Here is a 27,286-nt window from a genome sequence, read left to right on the forward strand (position 1 = left end):
GTTGTTACATGAAATAAGTTTATAACTGGTCAATAGACAAAACCCAAGAAGTTCGACATTGTTAAGGTCCATGTGTAATTTATTCCCAAATAATACATTTCTTGGTACATCGACTTCATTGTACGTGGGTACAGAAAAGTGACTGCTCGTGGAAACACAATGTCCTCTTTGAAAATGAAATGCTGTTGACACAGTTTTACCATACTGAAACAAAACACGTAGGTGACACAGGCACTCTTCACTTTTTGGGCCTGCTTGAAGAACAACTAGAGATGCTCCTGAACCATACAGTATGTCTTGATGTTAGTGCTATGATGGACACTGCTACTGCACCTCCGTGGCAACTGGAAGCTCTGAAATCTCACACAAGAGACCTGCTGTCTTACTTTTTTTAACCATAGCCACCTTGACCAAAATGTACATTTATTTGGAAGATTAAATATAGTACCTATGTCCTCACCAGCTGTCTCTGAACACTCAAGCAGCCTTTATTTTGGCTAATCACATTATAATATTTGTATAAGCAACTACTGGCTTAATTACCCTCTGGTTGTCATAGGTGGCTCAAGTAGATCTTCAAATTGGATGGCTGATGAAATGAATTGGCATCATGTGATAGATACGGACGAGCTGTTTAGTGAACACTGTACATCAGCAAACTGATCGAGGAATGCATTCCTTTTACTGACTATTCACAGACATCAGTATATTTATATTGACACGTGTTAATGCCATGCAACTTTGCACAATGTTGCAATCCATAATGCAGTAAGTTTTGCCCGAAACAAGACAAAGGCCAACATTCCAAACAAAGAAAGCATCCATTATATTCAGACAAACATAATGCAGCTGTTGTTGTTTTTAATGTTAGCACACAAAAAACAAGGGTACAGTATGTGGGGGTGGGGTGGTGAAGAGTTTATGTTTGCATAGCCATAAACTAAGGAAGAGACAGAATAGGACACAAAGATAAATGGATATCTACAGTTCTGACCCCATCATACAGCACCCAGTCCATCAGTCAGTATGTTATTTATTAGGTGCTGTGCCCAAAGAGGAAACCGTAGTGGGGAACAGTTGTGGCTCAGTGTTTTAAGACTTTGGATGTTTGCTACATCTTGACATATTTTAGTTTAACAGTCACCTTTGTGCCTAGTCAAAAACATTTTTTCAACTACATAAATAAGGTCCCCTGTTTTGCTTTCTGGGCCTTATCCACACATTCCCAGAAAATATATATGTAATGTCCTTTGGATGAAAACTAGAATAATGTTATATTACTGCATACATTTGGGTAATGGGAGTATTTCCAAGAGGCATTCACTCAGAGTCAGTCAGGACCATGGAAAGGGTAGAAAAACACTTTACACAAGGGTATGTGTCTCATAAAAAGGTGCAATCTGTAACAGTCAAAAGTGCTCTCCCTGCTTTGTAATGGTATAGTTTTGTATCCCATTAATATGACTGTAATTTTGAAAAACTAAATCCTTAAAAAGGTGTACTTATAAAACAAATCAGTTAACTGTATTTTGCGTGTGATAGAGTATATTGTCTGTATTTTGTCAGTAAAACGTACTGTTATACTAAACTTGAAAAATGACAATTTACAGATTACACCTTGTGGAGTGGAGAAATCTTTAAAGCAGCAATAGATAACATAATACTGTCTCAAAGAGAAGGAAACATTTAAATTCCAGTGACATCCATAGTTTTTTTTTCCCACTAGAGACCTGCACATCACAGACCATGGTGCAAATATTGTAAAAATAAATACATAAATACGACATGGGTAATCCATCCTTACATACATACACATATTGTTATCATAAAATAAGATAATTATAAGATTATTATAAAATTCATATGTACAAATGCATAGTCCATATGCGTCCAAGAAGAGGCCAAGCAATGACGTTTCAGGGTTTTGTTTGGTGTATGTGTTTTCCATGTGGGTGTGTGTAATGTGGGTTAGAGTTTGTGTGCTGTAGTGTGCATGGCACTTACTGTACAAGAACACAGGGGTTACACACCAAATCGCTCTGTGCTGTTTCCTTTTGTCTCACCTATAGAGTCAGTGGGTTATTAGTGGGTAAAAGTTCACAGGTCAAAAGTTGAGCGTCACTTGGCCAGGCGTGTCCGCGGTGTCTGGTGTGCATGTCCGGAATAGCTGTGTGAGTGCGAATACAGAGGAGATGAGCACAGTGCAGCGTTTGGCTAGTAGCCTCACCCCGTCACTCTCCCCCTGACCCTGTCCAGAACCAGTGAGGCCAACACTCTTACCCCCAACCCCGGGACCAGTTCCAGCTGTCTCAACAGCCCCAACAAACTCTCGGTACAGACCCACTATCTCCCTTAGCTTGTCCATGGCCTCCTGGCTGTCATCGTCCTCATCCCCGTGGACCAGACTTGCGTTATGGCAGATGTCACAACCAGGGCAGGGGTTTGTTCGCAGGCAGGCTGCTGACAACTGAACCAGGGCACTGAAGCTGTTAGATAAAGAGCGTAGGGCTTCATCAGGAGCCCATCCTACACGTGTGGCCCGCTGACACCCAGATGCCAACCGTCGAGCCTCTGCCTGGAGAAGACTCCTTTCAGCCTCTGTCATGGCGACGGTGCTTGTCCCAGTACAATTTGGGTACCGTGCTGGGGTAGTATTGCCTTCAGTTCCATTGTGATTTAGGTCAGGGCCTACTTTTATGCCTGTGATATCCTGCTTTGAGTTTTGGCATGATGTTTGTTGGGGTTGCTCAAGTGCTCCCTTCTCTAAGACCAGCATAAGCTGGTCTATATCTTGACGTAGGGAGGCAAAACCTCCCTTCAGCCCACCGTAATTCTTGTTGGTAAGTGTACGAAGAGGACCACCAAATGAGTTTGTGGGGGAAACTGGACGTGAAACTAGGGGACTGAGTTCAGAGGAGGCAGTGGAGAAAGTAGAGAGCGGACGGGGGTTGTCCCTCAGTAGTGACAGAATATTGGGCTTTGGAGAGGGTGTTGTAGGAGAAGAGACGGGTGCGGGTCGGGCAGGTTTAGGGCGTGTGCGGCGGGAGAACTCGTAAACAGTAAGCTCCTCGTCAAAGCTTATTCCATCCTCAGTGTCTCCACTGAAACAGTTAGCGTAGACAGTGTGGCAGCCACAAGCCTCCCGGTGCTGCTGTGGAGGAGTAGTGTCAGCTTGTGAAGACGTTGGTGAGTCACCTCCAATTTGCATGCTGGACACACCTCCCAACCCCACTGCTGAATGGGGCCGTGACTGAGGCTGCTCCGATGAAACACTGCCACTGTGTGCACTGTTCTCTTTAAAAGTCAGATTAGGGTGGGAGCCGTTTATCCCATTGGCCTTTTTCATGTGTGAGGTCACATCCTGGGCCTCTTTTATGGTGGCTATGACAACCTCAGCTCCATCCTCTAAAATATTCCCTTTCCCTGCTGGTTTTAAGTTTACGGTCTCTTTTTCCTTGACAGGGGTCTTGTTTAAGTCTGATAACCCACTGGCTACAGACAAGCCAGAGCCAAATCCGGATGTGTCTCCAGTGATGGAGCTCGTGGAGGGATAGTCCAGAGTTCCCAAAATCTCCTGGGAACGGGTCATGTACCAAGGCAGAGCCTGGATCTTCCCTCTCAGGGCAGAAGCTGGCAGTCTGCCTCCCAGGCTGGAGGAGCTGGTCCTCAGGTCTGATCCTGATCCAGATCTTCCAGGTTCTCTGCTTTCAAGGCCTCCAACACCTTTGGAGTTGGTTGAAGTAAGGGAGCTGGTAAGGGTTAGAGGTGCGTCTGTATTTTTGGGTGACAGGCTTTCATGACTCAGGGAGACCCTCCTGGATCCTGACTGGACGCTGCCATTGCGTAAGCTCCAAGGGTGGATTCCATTTGGCGGACTGACGCTATCCTCAAAGACCCCTTTGCTAGGATCAGTTGGGGTGACAGGAGAGCTAGCAGGTAGTGATAAGGGGTGGAAATTGGTGGGAGAAGTGGGTTTGGGAGGCACTGGTGGGGGGATAGCTAGCTTTGTACCTGAATTAGAGCAAGGGATAGGGGGTAGGTTTGGTGGCTTTCTTGTGGGTAGAGCAGTCCCATTGCTTTTGCCCTCAACTTTAGGGGTTTCCTTTACATCGGGAATGTATGCTTTGTCATTGGAAACAACATGCACTCCATATATCAAATCTTTATTCTCTTTCAGATTGTTTTCTTGCCTCTTCACCGTTTCCTCAGTTTGTGGTGTTGTAATGGGTAGTGGTTGCTTGCTGCACCGCACTGCTGTGATCAGGGGTGATGAGAGAGGCAGTCCACCTGCCCCAGATGTGACAGACTTGAACTCCATGGTGTCTGGCTCCATTTCCAGAAGTTCAGAGGACAGACGTCCCGAGGCATCCCCATTGCAGTGGGCATATGATCTGCCATGCTGGGGGGATTTGGGAGGAATGATCTGAGGTTTCGGAGGTAGATGGGGCTTAGGTGCCAGTAGTGGTTTAACCTTAACTTCAGGTTTCTGCGATGGTTTTGGTGGACTGGGCTGTTGGTTGGCAAGTTGATTTGTGGGGCCTTTAAGCGTCTCCTCTTCCCTCTTGATTTTAGAGGATCTGGCTTTATTGGAGAGGGGGGAGGATGGCTCTTTCCCCGGGACAGCTGAAGGACCATTCCAGCTTCCACTCAAACGATTAGCATTCCGCCGGTCAGCCAGCTCAGCGTCTGTGAGACAGAGACAAATCAAAAGGAATGGTTAGAAAGAGAAAGGCATCAGTGGATTAACACAAATCCTGCCCCCCTCAACTCCTTTTAATCACATTAATGTCTCAAGTGTTGTCACATCTTGCCATCACATAAAAAAAACATACCACCATAAAAGCACCTTCCCAAAATTGGGGCAAGGACAAATTGTCTTATTCATCTGCAAAGTCATAACAAAACATGATGTAAACAAACCTGATAGATCAGGAACTGGGGGAGTAAATCTCTCCTGTGCATCAAAAAACTCATCTTCAGACTCTGAGGCAGTCTCTTTGACCAAAAGAGCTGGTTTGGGATTAGGTGAAGGTGTCAGGAATAGACCCTCTTCGTCCTTGGAGAGGCGCTGCTCAGCCTGTCCTGCTTTGTCCACGGGAATTGAACTGGTCCTTACTGGGACTTTGGGAGGGATCTTTTTCTTTTTTTTAATGGGTGATCTTTGAAAGGGTATGCTGTCAATCATTCTCAAATCTCTTGAACTAGGAATCTTAGAAATGCGTCTGAGTCCCTTAACTTCTTGCTCTTCTTCCTCATCATCATCGTCATCATTGTCATCATCACTAGTAGCCTCAGGCGGGCTAGGGAGGAAATCAGCCTTGGAGAGCTCAGCAAAGCAAAGGCAAGAGTTGTCATTGCCACGGTAATTGAGGTTTGTGGGTCGCAGGGGCCCTTGATGGCGTTTAGGCTCCAGGAGGTAGGGGTGGTGAACGTCCAAGCTGGGTAGATCCTCGCTTGCGCGTGGTCCACGGAGCACATTCGGACGAGATGGGGCTTTAGCTGCGCCATTGCTGTCCTCCAGGGCAGCACTCAAGGAGCCACTGGACAAGCTGGAGAAGCTGCTGGTGACCCGTGGGTCAGTGTGGTACCAGCTGGTCTCCAGGTTCATTTCTTCATCCATAATACTTAATTTACGCAGACCATTTCCTGTTGCTCCTCCTTCCTCTTCACCCTCATTTTCCATACCTTCTGTTGTCACTATTATCTTCACTTCCTGTTTGCCTTTGTGCTCTTCTCTCTCTTTTCTTTCTTCCTCTCTCCTCTTCTCTTCCTCCTCTCTCCTCCTTTCTTCCCAGTCCTGACTTGCTGGGTCTGGGCGTTTGTAATTCTGAGAATCCATTGGGTCATCCTCATCTGTTGAGTCATCTGAGTCACTACAGCAGCGAGACACATAACCTAATAACACCAGAAAAATACACAAACAGAAAATTTGTAAATTAGTAGAGAAGGATATGTTTTAAAATATGATAATATTATGTGACTGGCTTTTCTAATGGTACCCATACTGGCTGGTGACATACATCAGTTTCTGATGTGTAAAATATCTATCAAATGGCCAAAGCCAGAAAGTGATTATTTAAAAGTGAAACAGTTTTTGCTCACTTGATAGGGATTCATAGCACACGCCCTCTATTACGGCGAACCTTCCACACACACCTTCTTCAGCAGGAATCCGGTGCACCCTCACTTTTGGGCGCCCCAGACGGAAGACATTGACACTGGGATCCACAAGGAGTTTGCAGTAGCCTCCCAGCAGACACCCTAAGTCTTTGGCTGCCAGAGAGTCCATCAGTAAGGCAAATGGCTGCAAGGGGGAGGGCATTGCAGGAGAAACGGTAAAGTGATTAACGCCAAAGGGTAAGAAAGAAAAGGCGATGGAGGGGGAGAAAGAGGGAGAGAGAGTCACCTTTGAGTCCAGTGAATTTGCTTTATATAGCTACCAAACACCCCCTTAGGCTGTATACTGTTTGCGTATTGGAGGAGAAATGCTTGACCTATATTTACTCGAGCATGAGCTTTGGCGTGAATGTGGTGAGTGAATATCCATTTTTTGTATCTGTGTCGCTGTATGAGTGTGTTTATGAATAATAGAGTCTAGAACCTCAATGTCTCTCTTACCTTCATGTCGTGCAGTGAGATGCGCAGTAGGCTGACTTTGTCTGACTCAGTGAGCAGCTCCACTCGGCTGATGCTGCTGAACTCCACCAGTGTCGAGATCATATTGAGCTTGTGGTTGATGATCTGACTCATCCCATACTTGGCTCCCACCAGCAGACTGACCAACACCTCCCTGTCCTGAAGCTGAGTGTGGATGAGAGTGAGTTATGTTATATAATGAAACAAAATGAGCAGAGAAGAGGAGGAAGAGGTAGAATAAGGGGGGAAAGGTGCAAATGTTTTTTTAATATGGAAGATAATATCTAGGGTTATGCTCAGCTGGACTAGTTGAGCCTTTTAAATAGTAACATGTAATATAGATCCAAGAATTTGAATCAAGTTGTTACGTGTTATATCCCTTTACAGACAGACCCACCAGGTGATATCAGGCTCTTAACCCTTACCATCATCGTAGCTGTGTAGGACCGTCCCCCATATGAAATGAGTTCTCCCAGCTGAGTAAGGTAGGCCAACCGAGCCTGAGTTGCAGAAATGACCTAAAACACAGCAGATGACAAAGAAGAGAGAGGAATGAAAAAAAAACCAGGGGGGATGGTATGGTTGACTCACTGACCAAAACAATTCTCTCCACCGAGAATGTGATCCACTTATTTTCCCAAAACACTGCCCAAACCCCAGACCTACTATTTCCTTTATAATCATCCTCCCACCCACCCAGGGGCGGCAGGTAATGTATTCCATCTTACAAATGCGGACAGACGGCTATCCTTGGTACTGTATTGTGACAATCGGAGGGATAATTCCCACATTAATCCAAGACATTGAATGCACCCTCACTGTCAAGAAGCCATCAATCCCCATCCAAGTCTCAGTCATGGTTACACCAATACATGTATATAAACCTGAACACTAACTGACTAACTGACATGTGTTGCCATTGACTGTGTAACGTTATTCGATTAGGCTATAAAAGAGAAGAGGTGTCGTGCCGTCTCGGTTCGGAAGTTGAACTCCTTTTTTTTTCAGATGGCCATTAATCCAGCGATCTCTAAAAAGCTAAGGGATCAATTTCTTTATTAATTTGGGAGACTCATAAGGTCTTATAAGGTCTATAACAGAATGTATGGTCTTATTTTTTTATGTAGAGTCAAACAACAAGGAAGTTGATAACGTGATAAAATTGTTGTTGTCTTTTGGGCAAATATATTCACAAGGCCAGATTTCTTCAGTTTCTTCCCAGCACATACTTGTTTTATGGTGAACTTCAGACTTTGTTTGACTGTGTATGTAAATTATTTAAAAACAAAAAAGCTTTAAAGACTTCTCATCTCCTGAGGAGCACTATAGACAACATTGCCACATGATTTAAGTTGGTAATTTATTTTTATGAATTAAAAATGTAAGCTGTATTTTTATGTGTAGATTGGAAAAAATACTCCCTGTACCGGATTTTTTTTGTATTGTAAACATACTGTGTAATCCGTCAGTCTGTACGTTACCTACCTTCTGGCGTGGCTCTAGCAGGGACTGGATCTTTTTGAGGTGGTAGCTGATGGCTTTCCTCAGGTCCTTCTCCCTCATGTTGCTCAGCAGTGTGGGAGAGATGAAACTGTCCATGCCAAACTCTCTCCTGTCATTACCACACACACAGAGGAATGAAAAGCACACTGATACATGAACATGTAGCCTCAATGCATCCTAAAATGTAAGTTAAATTGAACTACAGTACCCCATATGCACTATGCACCTGATTTAGTTTCTCCAAAACCAAGTAAATATTGGTGAAGCATTGGTGAAAAAGGTGAAGGGAGGCTGGGATTCAAATGTGAAATTGTAGGACAGGTAAGAAACATGCAGTATGATGTAGCTGGTGCTAGCCTCATAAGATAGCTAGCTTATGTGTTTTGATACATAGCAAACACTGGCTTCAAAAGTGCAGCTTCATTTTAAAACACTGAATTGCTAACGCTAGCCATTTGTCAGGTTACTACAGAAATAAAATACACCTAAGGTGAAGTGAGGTTAACATGAACTTTTATGCATAGATATCCCTATTGTTGTGTCACCAATGTAACATTTAGTAACTTGGTTATATTCATATACTTATAAATATTCAGTTTCAGGTCTTATCTCTAAGGTAATCAGTAAGCACCAACCTAACAGCAAGTAAGCTTGACATTTTTACATGAAAACTAAATACAGACTTGAATGACAAAAAAATGACAAAGAAGTACATTGAGATTTGTGAGTAGACATATCTGCTGATGTTTTTTTCACCACGGCTGCCACTAGATGTTACTAAACAGCCATATTTTAACTGAACTGTAACCATGACTGCATCATCGGTTTCATTTGAGGTGAAAAAAGCCTACATCTGCGATACACAGAGTATTTATGACTGCAGTGACGTAAATAGTCATATTAATCTATGAACGGTGAGTCAGTGAGGTGGTCTTTTGGGAAATGGATCTGTGCTTAGGTGTTTGTGCATTTATAGATTTTAAGCGTGAAAGGGAGAGACAGAAAGAGGGGAAATTGTAAAACCCAATAAGAAACTTTTGAGCAACACACAGGAAATAGGGCAAATACACACCCTTGTGCACAAACGCAAAACATTTTCCAATCACATTAATAGATTAGGCATTTCGAATGCAACCTTATCCCACACACATTACAATGATTAGAGCAGTAGAACAAGCTCACACCCTTAGATCACCATAATTACACAAAACACTATGAGTGCTTGAGTCAGGGCTGTAGTGTCCCTACAGTGTGACCCTAAAAAGACAAACACATATGACTCACGTAATACTCTTCATAGAGGCCCTGGTCTGTCCACAACTATCTAGTCTCTCGTGCATGTGCAGGGCAGCCAGGCGGAGTGCAGTGTTACACTTCATCTCGACTGCAAAACGCTCCTGCAGCACGTCCCCAACACTCTGGAAACACACACAGTCACAGCATAATGCATGCAGACATTACCAATACACATGCACATTACAGTAAACATTCCTTTGTACAACTGAAAGGCATCATATTTCGACATTTACTTGTTTAATGTACCAGCGTGCACTTTAAGTCAGACATTGTAAAATACACATCTTGTGAGCATTTTTTTTTTAAAGTAAACCAGCAATGTGACACCCGAAGTGCCACTAATACAGCAAAAACAAACGCAGCAGGCGGTAATTACTCCTCGTAGAACAATAAATCACTAAGACATAAGTGGCATTCCCAATGTTTTACTGTGCATCACAAATATGCAAAGACAAACTGTGGCTTTGAGGCTTTTCATCCAGCGTTGAAATGTAGTCTCAAAGTTGAGCTACAACACAGCACATATCTGACTGTATGCAGGAGTTCTTTAATTCCCAAAATGTTTACAAGGTGAAACAAGGCCACAGTAATACATCTTAATATATTAGGGCAGTTTTCAACTAATATGAGAAAGACAAGGAGCAACTGTATGTTAACTCCAAAGGTCTTAACTTTGATTCTGGCTCTATTTTTGTAATGTTTTAGAGCAGGTTTAGAGTACACAAGAGCAAGTTGCCACATCTATTAAATATCGGATATTCAACTACATTTGGCAAGTTTGAGGTTTTTTTTCTTCCTGTATGAACATTTGGACTTGGTTTCTACATGTAAGTGAGGACAAAGGGGTCAACTTCTGATTAAGGTTGACCAACACAAAGTCTGTAAGATTGACAGAGAAGGAGACAGAATTATCTCACCTGTAAAAAGAGGTACTCAAAGGTAGAGGGGTCATCTTGCAGCAAGTCCATTGGGTCTCTAGGGATGAAACACACCCTGAACAGACATCTGTAGTCATGGGAGTCTTTTTTCTGCACCACCTGGTAAAGACAAAAACATACATATAAAGATATATGCAAGCTCTAAAAGTGAACCAAATCAACCACACTGCTTCAGATCTTTGCTGGGTTGTACCCTCTTGTGAGTAGGTCTACTGTTACTACTTAAAAGTGTATTATTTATAGTTTAATTACACCTAATGATGAACATAATTTTAGTATGATTTGTGTGTGGATTTGTTCATTCACGGTTTCCTTCACCTTCTGTATGAGCTCGTCTTCGTGCAGCAGCAGTAGTTTGGTGATGCTGTACTGTTGCTCTAGCACCAGGGAAAAGTACTCGATGGCCCGGATGGACAGTTTATCCTTCAGAGTCAGCACAATGTCCTGGAATGGTGAAAGACCAACAGTTCAGACCCCCTTAGACAAACATGTTTCATCCCTGTCTGCTGATGGCAGATGGTCAAATCTGATTCCTCCTCTCAGTTTCCCTTTGGCTGGGAATACAAACTGAAATACAAAACCGGCTGTAATAATCATAATGTGCTCATGAAGTCAACATACATGGACCTGCTGAGGGTGAGCTACTGACACAATTATTTTCCTTCTATATCATTGTGATGATTGTATACAGTACAACTCATAGTTTGCAAATGCCCAACAGGACTTATAGATTATATCTAGAGTTACTCACAAAATCCAGTTTAAACAAACAAGTGCTTCATGGCTCTGAATCACAACACGCTTCTCCTCACTTCTAAATGTTTCGTAACTTCCTCCTCCAGAAGCAATATAATTAATTTTCTTTTTGTATTATTCCACCATTAAGAACAGCTACAGCCTACCCACACTCTAACACCCTTGGGGCAATCACAGCAGAACTTGTGGTGTGCTTAGTTACAAAATACACCCACTTGTTTCTAGGAAGCCTTTCACAGCTAGATCCACTGTTTGGTCTCATAATGCTTATGAAAGACTGAGGGAGCTAATGATTGGATCTTCTGAGGACACTAATGTAGGCAGCGTGTAACATGATTTATCTATCTATGCTCTTTAAATTATTTTTGTGCCTGTCACTTATTGCTATTGTTACAGTAAGATATGTACATTCAGTTGGTATTGGTTTGGTTATATAAATGAACACATAGAAAGTTGCTTGTCATTGGCTTTCATAGAGTGCACTGGTATTGAAAAACATGTCAGCCGCCCAAAAGCGATGCTGCCACCTCTTGGGCTGGCCAGTAATGAGATGCATCATCCAGTTACCCATCTGCCCAATTGTTGGTAAAATTGCCTTTCTCTTCTTAGATTAAATGTCTGTCATACACACCTTGACAGTGGTGCTGTTGTCAAACTTGAAGGCCTTCGTCTGTCCGTTCTCTAAATAGACTTTTAGGACATTGGGCAGGAAGAGAAGAGAGTTTCCCTGATAGAGAGAAGTGAGAAATAACATTGTGGTTAGACAGGAATAAATATCAAACGAGGGAAGATAAAAAAGGAAAAGGGAGCTTGACATCTTGGAAAATAAGTCCAAATAGAGAATGATCAAAAGTGTGAGGGATCCAATGATGAGTCATTCATCAGTGGCTCACAACAGCCTTCGTTCTGTGTCAAGTACAGTAGGGTTTTCCCACCTGAGTGTGCCCATTGACCACCACCTCCTCTGCAAAGCGCACTTTAACTGGATTACTCCTCAGACGAGCTCTCTTCTCTGCCGACATGATAGACGACTTGGGATTCTGCAACACAAAGACACGAGCCGGCGCCATTATGCGAGGGCTGGACCACGGTCGAGGACGCACACACAGCTTTAACAAGCGCAATGAAAAAAAAAACAAAAAACTCTGAGACCAACAAACTTTTGAGACACAAAGCCGCTATCAAATGGTCCACATGCATTCATTTGTACATCACAATCTAAAAGCAATGTGAAGGCAGTGAATCCTGTCAGAAGACACGGGTTGACAGTCACATGCTTGGAAACACACAGAGCTTCATGTTTTAATGAAGTGTGGTTTAATGACTCCTTTTGAATGTGTGTGTGTGTGTTTGTGTTGACAGAAGCTCATCAATGTGTTCTTTGTACTTATTTACTTACTGTCATGTGCCGCAGGATAGTCACAGTGATACAATCCTCCAAGTCCCTGAGTGGAGAAACAATGAATTCACACATGCAAAAAAACACACGCACACAAGAGAGATCATTATCTTTCTAACCAGCTGTCAAGTAAGCACTTTCTGCACTGACCTTTGCCCTTAACTTAAGCCTTTATCACACACACACACACACACACACACACACACACACACACACACACACACACACACAGAAATGCACTCCAGCAAATAACTATGACAGTGCAATTAGTCACTGGATGGACCGGACACTGGTCCCAGTAACTGAACTGGCTTCTCATCGACCACAATTTAAATACTTGCATTTTAATCCCTGTCCAGACAGACAGACAGACAGACAGACAGACAGACAGACAGACAGACAGACAGACAGACAGACAGACAGACAGACAGACAGATAGATAGACAGATAGATAGATAGATAGACAGATAGATAGATAGATAGATAGATAGATAGATAGATAGATAGATAGATAGATAGATAGATAGATAGATAGATAGATAGATAGATAGATAGATCTCTGCATATTCTTACCTTAAGATGTTTTCCACCTGCTCAGCGTTCAAATCCTCTAGCACTGTATCATTGATCTGCAGCACCTGGTCCCCTGGGTACAGTATCCCATCTGCAGGACTCCCTACACAGGCACACACACACACACACACAATGAAAAGCGTAAGCGCCTGCCCTGCATAAAACAAAAACCGAGCTGCACATTTGGGCTTGCACTTTCTGTTCAGATAAAGGGAGATATACACACTGAGGTAGGCGCACACACACGCACACACAAAATGACACATATGGTTATTCAACATGGCTGACTCAACAGTGTTCAGCTGAGCTCTCCAGGATGTGAGGGGTTACAGTTATTCTGGATCTCATCCAGCTCGGCTCCGCTCTGCTTTTTCTAGTTATTTATACTCATTTGTCTTCAGGCAAAAGAGCACGACTGAAGCACAGCAGTTTTAGCTTACTTTAACACACACACACACACACACACACACACACACGCATACATAAACATACTAATGTTTGTATGTGTGTAAACACATACTCCCTCATACAGACATACAGATATTTTTCACTGGCAAAGCCCCATCTGTCCTTGATTTTTGACTCACTAGCGGCATCCCACACTGCTTTGCAAGCTTACACACACACACACACACACACACACACACACACACACACACACACACACACACACACACACACACACACACACACATTCACTCTCTCTGGCCAGACAAGCAAACCCCACCCCCCACCCTGCCAAGCTTTTCATGTCAGCTCTGCCAATATCCTGATCTGTGTGGTTTTTCAAGTCCTCTCCCTTCCTCCTCTTTATTTTTCTTTCCTTCTTCCTCATCCACCACTTTCCTCTAACATTACCCTTACTCACACTGCCAGGACTTTGCTGACTCCTCCCATACCCAAAGTTGTCATCCCCCCACCTGCACTCTGCACACTTTCACACTCATTGTTTTGCTCTCTTTTGCCATATCTTCACTTTGGTTGTTGTCTATTGGTCTTCCTGCTGGCATCTTCTCTGTCTATTAAATCTTGTCTTAAATTCTCACTTCTCCTTTTTTGGCAGCAGATAGCAATTACAGAGCTGGTGGCAGGGTGGGACTCTTTATCAGCTTATTTTACAGGGTAGACATAAAAGTAATGGATCTCTCTCTCTCTCTCTCTTCCTCTCTCTGTCTCTCTCCCCCTATCAAGGTTGATAAAATGAAAAGTGATTGAATATAGAAAGGATGAGCAGGTGGCTCTGTTGTTTCTGTGGCCTGTCTGGCACTGTGCCCTGCAGTTTGAATTCCAGTGGAGTGTCAATGTGTGTGTGTGTGTGTGTGTGTGTGTGTGTGTGTGTGTGTGTGTGTGTGTGAGAGAGAGGGAGAGAGAGGGAGAGAGTTTTGCTTCATAAACAGGTAGCCATTTAGAGAGGAAGCAGGAAAACAAATTGCAATTATCTCCATTAGACAAACATGTCACACACAAACACACACCATCACCACCACACACACCCCATGTACCTGCGGCGATGTCCCTGACCAGCAGGGGTGCATTTGTGGTGAGGATGAAGCCATGTCCAGTGCTGCTGTCCAGGACCGGGTCCCTGGTGATCTGCAGCGTCAGCTTGGCCTGGAAGTTCTGATTGGACAGACTGTTGGAGCGTTGCGACCTCCCATCGCCTAGCAACCGCTCTCTGAGGAGGTCAAACAGAGTAACAGGTTACCTGCTAGGAGACAACACTGTGGTCATCAAGACATACAGTAAATTCAGGCAGTTGTGTCCCTTGTACATTGTCAACTTCCTCACATCACTTTTTATAGAAAATCTTTTACAAATCATTGCCTTATTTATTAGGCAATGGCTCAAACTTAAAACGTAACAGTTGTGTTGCTTTGAAAATTCAACTTTTCCGCCTAAGTACTACAATTTTGGAAACTTTCACACAGCAAGAAGAATCTTCACTGATTGTTTTTACAGAGAATTTGAGGCTACAAAATAACTACATTTTCATCATCGATTAGTTGGGCATTTATTTTTTGGCCTATAAAATCTGAAAATTGTGGGGAAAAAAGTCCATCACAATTTCTCCTTAGCCCAAAGTGACATATTCAAATAGCAAATGTTGTTCAAACAACTGTATAAACCTCCAAAAGATTTAGTTTACAATGATACAAAACAGAAAGTGAAAAAGAAGAACTCAAATTTCAGAGGCTGGTATCTGTAAATGGAGGCATTTTTTGCTTTTATTTGTTTTTGCATGACTCAAATGATTCACTACCAAAGGAGCTGCTAATTAATTTGAAACTAATCCGTTATAAGACACGTATAAGCATAACACAACAAGAATAAGAGTCTACAGCCGTGCTGTGGCTCAGTGATGATGTACGTTGGCACAGTGGTGCTTTGAGCTAAATGCTAACATTTCACCACCTTAGTTTTGTATGTTAGCATGTTAACATTTGCTAATTAGCACTAAACACAAAGTACAGCTGAGGCTGATGGTAATGTCATTTGTTTTACAGGCTTTTGATCATAAATCAAAGTATAGTAAAGATTTAACTTTTTGACCTGAGGATGGCGTCATTATCAAACGTTATTGCAATTCATCCTCTCGGGACCTTGACTATCTGGTCAAATAGCTGGGAACCAGGAAGCAGAGAACAGAGTTCACATTCATATAAACTGCTATACATCATCAGCTGAAATGCACTCTGGGAATACACAGTATCTGTATATGTGGTTAAATCAGTGACTCTCTCCCTGAGACCTGCTGTCCTGGTGAGCTGGCTGTGATGTGGTGAGACTTTTTTGGAGTTCACTGGGCTTCCTCTGCACGGCCTCCTCTGCTGAGAATGAGAAGCCACTTTGCGGACAACAAGGGAATGAAGGGCTCTTGAAAGCATATTTGTGGTCAACTGTGGGGTGTGTTTGTTTGTGAGAGAGGGACAGTCAGGTTTTGAATATGTACTCAACTATGTGTTATGCGTCTGAATGTGTGGGTTTGGGGAGGGGATCTGGTGTGTGTTCTCACTTTTTCTTTTTTTCTTACTTTGTTCTATTTTCATGTATTTTTTTTCTCTTTTAAGAAAGAGATTTCTAAAGTACCACATAAAAACACACCATTTGAAAGGCTACATTTTTTAATATTAATACATACCATACCTCCCACATTTCTTCTCCACTACAGAATCTGGCAGTAGGCCTAGAAATTGATGATGCTGTTTTCTCCACTCTCCATCCCAAACTTTATTGTTTAGTTTCTTTTTTTTTACTATACAAGTTGTTTTAGTTGTTGCCGCAGTGCTTTGTGTGGGCTTGGCATTTTCTGCTAAAACTGGCTGTGTGGTGCCAACATTTTCTACTGCATACTCCTTTTTTTCCCCATCAAAATCTACTCCTCTTTCTCACACAGGTGCAAACATTGGACAAACCTCACAGGGAGTATTTTTCATCCCAACTTTTTAGTTTTGGAAACATTTCCTGAACTTTACAGGGGATCTGTGCCCTGAGCTCTCTCCCTTCTTCATTCTGTACCTGCTAAGTGACTCTCGGGTACGTCGTATTATTGTTCCCACCACCTGCTGCACCCGACTGGCCCTCCGAGCTGGAGACCTGCTCCTACATCGCTCCTTCTCCTCCATTTATCTAAAGAGACAAAGATAGAGAAGGATATGAGCTACAGACATGATCAGAACATAGAGAGAAAATGAGACGTGGAGAGATAATGAAAGGATTTGGAGGGAAACTGTTTAGTTTAGCTCTGTCTTGTACAGCACCAGAATTGTGCTTCAGCTAAATTAGCATTTTGTCTGCTCTGTTTTAATATTCAGAGCATGTAGGCTGCCTTGAATACGATGAATAATCAGATATGTGAACAGAGCAAGAAAGGCTGAATGAGAAAAAAAAAGGGGTGGAGTATAGTCAGCATGAACAACACATGTCACACACATTTGCCTAAATGACCTGATTCTCAACAACTGCACCATCACATGATAACGGGATTCACAAATAGTTCAACGTAAGTATGCTACAATCCGCATGTTCACTACAAATCTGCAGCTGTGCACTTTCTGCTTCGCCTGCCCTTTAAACAGAGACATAATGAAGAATGGGGGGCTCAAGCAAACCTCAGGGAGGCAAAGCTGGTCAGCACTGAATCCTTACCAATTCTCAAGACATGCGACTCCTCTCAAGTGTGTTTTGTTTATGTCAGCCAATCAATACGCTGGCATTAAGCTTGTAGAGCTTCTGATAAATCCGTGACAGGGTTTATTATCTAATGCTGAAAATATACTCTATAAGGAGTACTGGATTATCATCATGTTTCTTTTCTATTGAAAGATTTTAGAGGGCAGGGATTTGTTTGAGGAATCCGCTTTTAATGTGTTTTGGATTATTTAAAGTAGCAGTTTTATTTGTGTGCGGCATTACGGTGACAAGATATTGTTTTGCTGCGGTCTTGTGATATACTTCATCTGCTGTTTGTGTCTGTATTGGACTGCTTAACCCCATGAGGCGAAGAAGAGGGAGAAAGGAAAGGAAAGTTTGTGGAAACGCGACCAAGACCCAATCAATACAGCTAACAATGATGAATGCGCTCCTGAAACCTAATGATCCGTACCTTGGCCTCGGCAGCCAGCTGGGCAGAGATTAGTTTGATCAGCTCTCTGAAATAGGGAGCAAACTTCTGCAGGACTTTTGTGAAGATCTTAAAATAAGCACAACAGTTGTGCTGTTTGGCCATCTGCCACACTTGTATGAGGCATTTTTGAAACATGCCTTTGAGGAGTGAGGAGGAGGGTAAAGTCATTACAGCACAAGTATAGTGTATGTTGTACTTTAAGTTGTGAGTATGGCGAAACAATGCATACTGCATTGCAATCAATAGAGGACTTTAAGCAGCTTTCTTTAAACAATCAGCATCTAAAACAGATTTCAGCTTGTCTCTGTTTAAGTGGTTGCTGGTTGTAGCCTCACTCAGTATATAGTAAAACGTGCAGTGTAGGTCTGTCCTTTAAGAGGATTAGAGGCCCTCGTTCTGCACGGGCCAACACTGGTCAGGGTGTCACTTTAGCACTTCCCGCTGATCCGGATTGAGGCAGATTGATGTGGATGAGTGAGGCAAGGTAGCTGAAAGCTGCACAGTGTGATTATTGACAAACACTCACTGAGAGAAGCATCATATACAGTAGATCATGACACATGCTCGGACTTCTAATAGACTTTCTTGCATTGTGTTGAATGTGCAGCATGCTTGCAGGTGTATGGATGTGCATGTGTGTGTGCTGTAGTGCTGCAGTCAGTGCTGAATCAGGTGACTGTTTTTGCTGTCATTCTCCTTCTTTCTCTCTTCTTTCATTTATTTTCTCCTCTCTCTCTCTCTCTCTCTCTCTCTCTCTCTCGCTCTCTCACCCTCACTGTCCTTGCCGAGTCAGGTAGTCATCTCCAATGACAGTCTCTCTGGGCAGCAGCAGCAGCAGCAGCCAGCCGTTTTTATATACAGTACATGGCATGCACATCCTAAACACCTACTGTCTTCACTCTTTACAATAACAGCCCACCTTTATAACTTTACTAAAGCAGATAGTGTGTAAATGGTTCAACCCTTTTTTAAATGTATTTTAAAATGTACTGCTTGTGGTAAGCTTCTTGAAAAGGCAGAGAGAAATATTTGACATATTACATTCTGTCGTCAAGATAACCAGCACTTTCAGGAGCTCCAATCTTCAAAATATTTTAAGAAAGCAGCACATTTTATCTAAAGACTGTGTGAGAGTGTGACTCACCGTGATGTGGCTTGTCTCTTCAGGACTCCAGAACACAAATACCCTCTCGCCCTCTGAGACATCAGCTCTGCGGACCCTCCAGGATTGGCTGAGAAGAGGTGGAGGGGGGTCCTTGTGATCATCGGGGCCAATCCCAATTTGGTGCGGCCACCTGTGCAGAACAGAGCAACACTATCAGGGAGACCTGTCAAAACCCATAAACAAGATGCATACCCACACAAGTTTATAATTAGAGCATGAAGCGACCAGTTATCAAGTCTGATTAAGTCGGATCAGCTGTATTTTAACCTATTTATAAGTAACTTTATTCCAGTTGTTGATATCTTTAGAGTGAACACGCAAGTATGTCAAGCAAAGCAGGTTTAAACCAGCTATGTGGTTGTGGTTTTCCAAGAAGCCACTCCTCTGGTCCCTGAGGCTCTCCCTCTCCCTCTCCCTCTCTGTCTTTCTCTCTACTCCTCCTCAAAAGCACATGGTGATGTGGAGAGGAGGCACTCCATCTCCATCTGCTTGTCTAAATTAAAATTTCATACCGCCCAGTTCAGTTAACAGTTCTTACTGGGTGTGCTCTAAAAGCAAAGAGGACAGTCTGTGAACCGTGATGTGTTGGAGAGAGAAACGCTGCCAGCCAGACAGAGATTTTTGGCCAATAATAAAATAGGACAAGTCTTTCATATGAACATCAGGGCAGATATGGCTGAAACATTAGGCAGCCTCTGGTTCGGGAAGAAAAACACACCAGGGGAACGTTTTGTTGCGAAAACCCTGGCTGTTGAATTACGAGAGACTCTGAATAAACATTCTTGATCTCGTCTAAAAGGAATCCTCCTCATTTTTCACTTGAATGTTGATCAGTGACGTAAATTCTCACTCCCGGGGGCTTTCATCTACAAGCGGGAGCAGAAATCAAGGGATTGATAGTCCCATCTGTGCAGCTCTTCCATCAGGCCCTGTGTCCCCCACACAGAACTCTTTCACAAGGCCCATGTGTCCCAGTGAAAAGCCAGCAGAAGACCTAGACCCACACAGACTGCAGGGCACATGAATAATGCATGGGGCTAATGCAGCTAGCTTCCGACCGCCTACTTCTACCACTTGCCAACACAGGCAACAAGAAGAGCAAAGCACAGAAGAAGAGAGACACACAGGAAAGACATATGGGGGTTGCAGAGGTAAGGAGGAGGGGAGAGGAGTGGGGAGTGGGGCTCTGAGGGGCTGAGAAAAGGGGAAGGGATACAGAAAAGAGAATTGGTCTAGGCAAAGAAAAGAGAGAAAGGACAGGATATTGCAGGGGGGACGGAAAGGGGGAGAATTTGAAAGAGGGTGAAGAGGGCAGCGGCAAAGAAACAGGAGAGTAAAAGCTGCAGGAGGAGAAAAGAAAGAACAAAAGTATCTACAGTGAAGTAAAAAGAGTGTCGCCAAGGAGCGGTGGGAGAAAAAAACCTGATCAACGCAGCATTTCTCCACAAACTTAGAGTGCAGAAAGCCAGGCAGCAGACATTGATGTATGGTTAAATAAATAAATACAAACGCAGACCTGTAGCATTGTTTCTCATGCAGTTTTATACTTTTCCACTACTATATGGTGTCTTAAATGAAGAGCGGGTTCCCTCTTTCTAATGATGTGACAGCATTTTCAAATCCAAGGCAGTAAAGCCTGTGTGTCTGCGAGCTGGTGATGAGTCTGCTCCTAATCTGGTTCTGAATCAATAGTAATCGCGAATCCTGTCCTTAAGTCCCAGAGCTGCCCACAAACACAGCTCATCAGCAGGCCTTGTAGACCTTTCACTCTTTTTCCTTTCTTTCCTCCTTTTACCGTCTCCGCCAATCTTCACTGTACATGGAGAATATTTGTATACAGTGCTATAAGGTAATAAAGGCTTTCTATATATCTCTGTTTCAATCACTGTGTCTCATTTCTCCGAGACAATGTCCGCCCCTCAGCTCATTTGCCCACAGAATCTCTCTCTGTCTCGGACAAAACAGTTATTCAATCCTGTCGCCTGGTATGAGAACACATGCAGTTCATAGAAGCACTCCACTCTCTCCTCAGGGGTTGAGAGGTGGCACTGAGCTGGCAGCTTTTGTGCAGCCAGCTGGATAAAAAACAGCCCAATTAGCACTGCTGAGCCAGACCGGGCCAATGCAGGTCGGACCAAGCTGGACAGGGCCTAGTGAACTTGCATAAGCACATGAAGTGGGAAGAAAAATGGCCAAGTACAGCTGCTGTTCTGCTAAATATCATAATCCGAGATAATGGATATGACAATCTGACTGACAGGATGAATTTCTCAGTTACAAACTTACATTTTTGTTAATCAGCTCTCCGCACTAATGAATAAAGACTGGACTCAGGGGCACTCTACATTTACAAACACTCAAGCACACACCACATGCATGCACAATATGCACACACAAATAGAGAAACACACACACACCCTTCAGCCAATTAACACTGGATACAGCTGCACCACATGAGGCGCAGGGCAGCAGCAGCAGCCAGGGGCGGAGCCAGATGTTGTTAACATTCGGGGCTCAGCCCAGACCAAGGGGGTTCCAGGGGCATGATCCCCCGGGGAGATTATTTTCCCCATTTACAGCAGCTATTTCAATGTATTTTTGTTCAGATATCTGGAGGTGCACCAATTTTTGCCAAAATTTAGCTTAACTTTGGAGCGTTATCGTCACAACGAGCTAGCAGGACATGGTTGAAACCAAATGGATTCCTTAGTGTTCAAGATTAATAAAATGTAAAGTTACTGTGCAACTTCACAAGCAGCTTCTACAATAATCAATTAGAATTTTGGATAGGAAGCTAATAAGATCTCATCACTGCCATGTTCTGAAGAAATTAAATATATTCAGCTTTGATCACACTTCATTATATATGCTAACATTAGACTTATCCATAATGTCAAAATAACCAGGATTCTCAGGTGCTCAGCTGTTGCAGTAACTCAGGGTGAGGAATTGTTAGGTGTCCTTTCATAAAACTTGCTTTGGATAGATTATTTTTCTGTTGAGTGGATCAATATGTGAAACTCCTTATTCACAGAACTCAAAATGCATCATCACCTATTGGATGGATTGCCATGTTAGTTAGTTAGTTAGTTAGTTAGTTAGTTGTACTTGTCCCTGTGAAAATAAAACATTAAAATAAAATCCCATTTGCACTGAAGTCCACCAAAGAAATTATAGAGTTAAAAAACACTATTACAGTCAACTGTCAAACAGCAGCTTGGTAGCTTGTTCAAGTCTGTTGATTGACATAGTTGCTTGTTGCGTTTTGCTAAAATCACATCTCCCATTCTTCAGTCAGCCTGTCAGCTCATTCCATTAGCATTATTAAGACAGGGCTCACCGTGCACCGCTCGTTTCATTTCCCCTTTTATCAGCGACCTGGCAAGGCTCGAGTTCCCCAGTGCACTATTAAATAATGGGTCTTTTGAAGATTAATAGTGCGCTGCATTGTGTTACAGATCTCTATTGATGGTTCTGATAGTTCTGGAGAGAGACAGACAGGTAGACAGAGAGAGAGAGGAAGATCTTTGGATGTTAGAGGATGATAGATGTTGCAAGTCTGGAAAACAGTTTGCCTTACTTCTGTTGCTGTCTGAGCCAATTTCCTTCAACTCAGTGATCCTTCAAAAACTGCACAATAGAGTTCTTATCTTTAAGTAAAAGTAATATGAGGGCCGCCAGTGAGCCAGCAATAGGCCTCTGGGCTTTGGAATAATACTTATATGGCTACAGTATGACTTTAATATTTTATATCACAGCGAAGAATAGAGGAGGATAAACCAGAGTAATTACTTATAGGCTTAATGATTTTTGTTAGGCTTTTTATACTCAATGTTTCAATATATGTTCATAAATAGAGTTGGCCTACATTATGGCGCCACTGCCAGTCAAGTGTGCCATCACCATGGATCTGTCACCACAATGAGGTCATGTCTCCTTTTTCCTCTGCAGGAGTAATACTGGTACAGTCTGAACGGGAAAATACTAATTTACAGTACACCCATCTGGACTGTACATCAATCAATCAATCAATCAATCAATCAATCAATGCATCCATCAATCCACTACCATTAACATACACCCATGAATTAATTTAATTCCTCTACTGGGAAACCCATCTGTATTGATTGATCAACAGTTCTCAGTAGCCAGTGGCTGTTACAATAGGAACCACATTCCTTAACAGCTTCAATTATCGATTGATTATGGATGATCAGTTGGTCCAGGCATTTTACTGGAGCAGCAAACACCAGCCCAGCAACACAGTGTGCCCTTGAGACATGAAGCTGTAAGACTAAAGAGGAAGAGAGGGGGAGAGGATGGATGGCTGGCTGGCTCGTTGGCTGGCTGCAGTAAGTGGGACAGAGGAGCAGTCAGCGGGGCAGATCGAGGCTAATGCAGCAAGGCATCAAGGCTTTCCTGATGTGCAAGTTCTGCCCGTTGTGTTTAACCTCGGGCAGACTGACCTCAAAGCAGCAACTCCTATCACATGTTGTAGCATACATCCCTGAGTCATAGCACAAAGGCGGCAGCAGTCAGTGTTGGAGCACAGAAAAACACTCTCAGTGAACACAAGAGTGAAAGCAAAACACTGAGCAGCCACAGCTACTTCACATAGGCTGCTCATCATAGGACCAAAATGCCATTTATTCATTAAGTGTATGTCTGTGTGTGTGTCTATGCGTGTGTGTGTGTGTGTGTGTGTGTGTGTGTGTGTGTGTGTGTGTGTGTGTGTGTGTGTGTGTGTTCAGCTGTGGCCCACGAGCAGCTGCATATGATGCTGTTAAAAAATACTCAATGATCAACTTAAGTGATGTCTCTATGAACAGTGAAGGCTCTGTGGTAGGCTATAACACGTGTTTAAATGGAGCCGCAATCAGCAGTCATATTTAATCATGTCATGCATTAAATGAAGGCCCCAGAACAGCATAACGCATTGTTCCGGTCTAGTTGTGTTGCGCTTGTCATGCCTGGCACGGCAAGGAAAAGCGCAGGAAAGAGGCTGCTTCTGGCCAAAGGATATGAGCAAAGAAAAGAGGAGAGGCGACTGGCCCAGGCTGGCTGCACATCGCCTACGCCCATTCACAATGTGCGTGTTTTACTACGCAGACTCCTGGCAGCCCCCTGATCCGTCCGGATTTAGTCCGTTCATTTCCAGTCTGTAGCCAGTGACGGTGATTTCACTGCGCACACGACAGCATGGATCTCCACTATCACTGGCATGTGTTTGTGAATATTAATGTCATTCCGTGTGGTACAAAAATTATCAGAATTTTGACTGTTGTTTTGTATAGTATAGGCTAGCCTAAAGATTTATATTCCCAATAACCTGAATTGTAAATTGACTAATATCGACCGTGTCAATCGCTCATAAATGCTTTATAAATGCCCTTAAATAATCAATATTTACCATTGCACTGACTAAACACTAACTTTGATGAGTAGCCATGCCGGTAAACCCGGAGGCTAAACAAAGAAAAAAAGGTCAGTCTTTTGTTACCTTTATAATCTTAATCGGATTTAAATCTCTCCACCGCCTCCCTCAAAACAGTGATACGGGTGTAGCCTGCAGGCGTTGTGAAAACGAACATCAGTTAAATTATTCATTTTGATGTGATAAATATCAGTCCAAATGGCATGAATGGATGCAAGGTGCAGGCTCCTCTGTGTACAGCCGGGCGCTCCTTCATCAGACAATAACATCGTGAAATACCGAGAAAACTCACCTAGTGGTCTGAGGAGGAGACAGACGGACCGGGAGTCTGGGAGGGCTATCCCCAAAAAGAGCAGCGATGCGGAGAATTTGAGGAGAAATGATGTTTAATTCTCAAAAATATCCACGGCGTCCTCCTGGGCAGGACGATGATGGTGATGTGCTGTGTGGGGGGTTTGGCTATATGCTGGATGCTGTCATCGTACTGGGTCTGCTCTCTGACTAATCCTCGGCCCTGAGCTCAGAAATAACCCACCCCCTCCCTCTGTTCGTCTCTCTCTCTCTCTCTCTCTCTCTCTCTCTCTCTCTCTCTCTCTCTCTCTCTCTCCCTCTCTCTCGCTCTCCTCCCTGCCTCCTCCGCTGTCTGCCCGAAGGACCCCCATTGGACTTCAATCCAATAATAACAATAATAATAATAATAATAACAATAATAATAATAATATTTCGATGTTTTTATGTGCTATTGTTATTGAAATAAACATTGTGTTGATGATGTTTGTTAGCCTATAATTTGTAATACTTTGAAAGTCATATAGGCCTCCTGAATGACTGTGTCCATCGTAATAAACGTTTTGACTGTAAATTAAAACAAGTATACTTTTTATCTTTATTTACAAGTACTTTATCATTTATTCCTATAAAGTCTGATGTGTTGTGTAAAATAAATACAGCTCAAAGTGATTTATACTTTCACAAAAAATAAACATAATGATTGTGTGTCAGCTGCATACTAATTGCAAGTTTGTTGGGCAATCTGGACCCCTAAATCCCAATATCAACTCAAATGATAAGTTCCTCAAAGTGGGTCGAGCATTGCTACCTTAGGCCCTGCATCAATATTTACATGGTTTTCAAAATTCAAAGATTCATAATCATTTGTTGTACACAGGGGATCAACAATTAAATGCCAATTTTGTTACAGGGTCCCCTAGTGAGTTAATCCATTCCCAAAAGCCAAAATTCCTTTTATTTTTCAAGAATTCATATGCCTATTGTTATTTTCCTCAAAATTAACGTGTTGGTTTGCATAGTTCGAGTTATTAGCCTTAGACTGAGTGTAATGTTAAATTAAAGTGCATAGTTATGACTATTTTAGGTGTTTCTACCCCGAACATGATAGGCCTTTACATCCATAAGTGTAGCCTACACTAGTCCACTTAGGCCTATTGTGACTGTGGCTGTACCCCTGTATGTTGTGTATCTGATGTAATGTTGTATGTCATTTGTCCTATGTATTTTGTATTGTATGATACATTGCTTGTATCTGACTGTAATGATCTGTATAAATAAAGAAAAAAAAGTGTGCTTTCTGGGATGTATACAACATAAAGAAAACGAATCATACAAGGGATACAACCAGAAGGTATTTTTATATTTCATTTAAAAAATAAAATGAAAAGGTAAAATAATACTTTTGTGCCATATTTAACAAAATAAATAGTTATTATATAGCCTAGTTATTAACTGCTCCATATAGGGAGCCACGTTAATGTATTAATTGTCTTCGTGCGGTTTGTCCCTCCGTGAACTCCGTCGTTTATCGTTACTTCCGTTGTTACGTACAGGTTACGTAGGCCTACTTCCGGCTTAGATTGTTTAATCCATGCTCCCGCAACGGTGAATTTTTAGCTCGAAAGGCACTCTTAAGAACAGGACCCAGTTAAACAACAACGATCATGTTTAAACTGGAAGGACTCGGGCCTAAAATGGACCCTGAAGAGATGAAGAAGAAAATGCGACAAGATGTCATCTCATCTTTACGAAACTTTCTTATTTACGTCGCCCTTCTCAGAGCCAGTGAGTAACGTTACAGGCAGATATGACATTGACATTTAGCTACATACTGACTATAGATTACTGGCATTGTTTGGTCACCTCATGCATGTGATAAACAATTCATGCACAAAAAGAAACACGAGCACCAAAGGGTATTTATATATATATATTTTTAAAATGGTAATAACGTTACAATATCCCAAAACAACTCTTAACGATAGCTACTTTGCCCTATCCCAGGAAAGATAAAAACATAATAAACTCACGTTTCATGGTCTTAACTGAAACGAATGATCTGTGTTTTGTGCTTTTACAGCCCCATATGTGTTGAAGAAGCTGGACAGCATATGAGCAGAGCAGCATGTCTCTTCTTCGCCATCCACTGACCGTTTACTCCACCAGACAGTATGGACCGTCATCAGCAGACCCCTGGGGCCATTACAGCACATCTGTTGGAGAAGACCCGTGTCGGTCCATCACTGCACCTGAGGAAACACCTTGTCCTCATTTCTTGTTTCTTGTTGTAAACTTTAATCTGCCTTTCAAGTTAAAGAGATTGTGATAAATGTAAAATGGAAAGTTTGATAGTGTGTATGCATGCCATGTACACACATTAAAGGGAAAACATGTTTATTTTGTTGTTTTTACATATCAGATCTGCTCAGTCTTGTACACATGGAATGAATAGTCTCAAACTGCATTACAAATGTACACAGCAAGTGTTGAATCTGGAATCACTGGAAATAAAAAAAGGAGAACAAGAAAGGATCTCGAAATGTCAAACTGTCTTTGTTTAAACCTAATAACAGCCATCTGCAGCAGCAACTACTTGATACTACAGCGGTCTGTTTCAACTTTATGACAGACCTTTAAATAGATTTTTTTTCAACCTGTCTTAATACAACAG

The 27,286-nt window shown here is 42.6% G+C and overlaps 2 protein-coding genes across 4 annotated transcripts; one reads left to right on the forward strand and one right to left on the reverse strand.

Annotated features, from left to right (window-relative positions):
* Positions 1–78: 78 nt before the first annotated feature.
* Positions 79–26,831, reverse strand: frmpd1b (FERM and PDZ domain containing 1b). Of its 3 annotated transcripts, none has more exons than XM_028589807.1 (17): positions 26,646–26,831; positions 18,870–19,020; positions 16,618–16,728; positions 14,604–14,776; positions 13,102–13,204; positions 12,529–12,574; positions 12,065–12,169; positions 11,761–11,856; positions 10,692–10,817; positions 10,353–10,472; positions 9,424–9,557; positions 8,122–8,248; positions 7,062–7,154; positions 6,619–6,801; positions 6,103–6,304; positions 4,921–5,895; positions 79–4,686 (listed from the first exon to the last, which is right to left on the reverse strand). In XM_028589807.1, exons 3-17 carry the CDS (start codon positions 16,722–16,724, stop codon positions 2,105–2,107), a joined length of 5,172 nt encoding a protein of 1,723 aa, XP_028445608.1. In that variant the 5' UTR covers positions 16,725–16,728; positions 18,870–19,020; positions 26,646–26,831; the 3' UTR covers positions 79–2,104. The 3 variants fall into 3 exon arrangements, with proteins under 3 accessions (XP_028445608.1, XP_028445609.1, XP_028445610.1); XM_028589808.1 differs by lacking the exon at positions 26,646–26,831 and adding an exon at positions 24,617–24,802; XM_028589809.1 differs by lacking the exon at positions 26,646–26,831 and having other exon boundaries at positions 18,870–19,220.
* tomm5 (translocase of outer mitochondrial membrane 5 homolog (yeast)) lies at positions 26,146–27,148 on the forward strand. Its single transcript, XM_028589810.1, has 2 exons — positions 26,146–26,400; positions 26,696–27,148. The coding sequence occupies exons 1-2, from the start codon at positions 26,280–26,282 to the stop codon at positions 26,728–26,730; spliced, it is 156 nt and encodes a 51-aa protein (XP_028445611.1). The 5' UTR covers positions 26,146–26,279; the 3' UTR covers positions 26,731–27,148.
* The last annotated feature ends 138 nt before the right edge of the window (positions 27,149–27,286 follow it).

The sequence above is a fragment of the Perca flavescens genome, chromosome 10, assembly GCF_004354835.1.
Source record: "Perca flavescens isolate YP-PL-M2 chromosome 10, PFLA_1.0, whole genome shotgun sequence".
Lineage (NCBI taxonomy): Eukaryota > Metazoa > Chordata > Actinopteri > Perciformes > Percidae > Perca > Perca flavescens.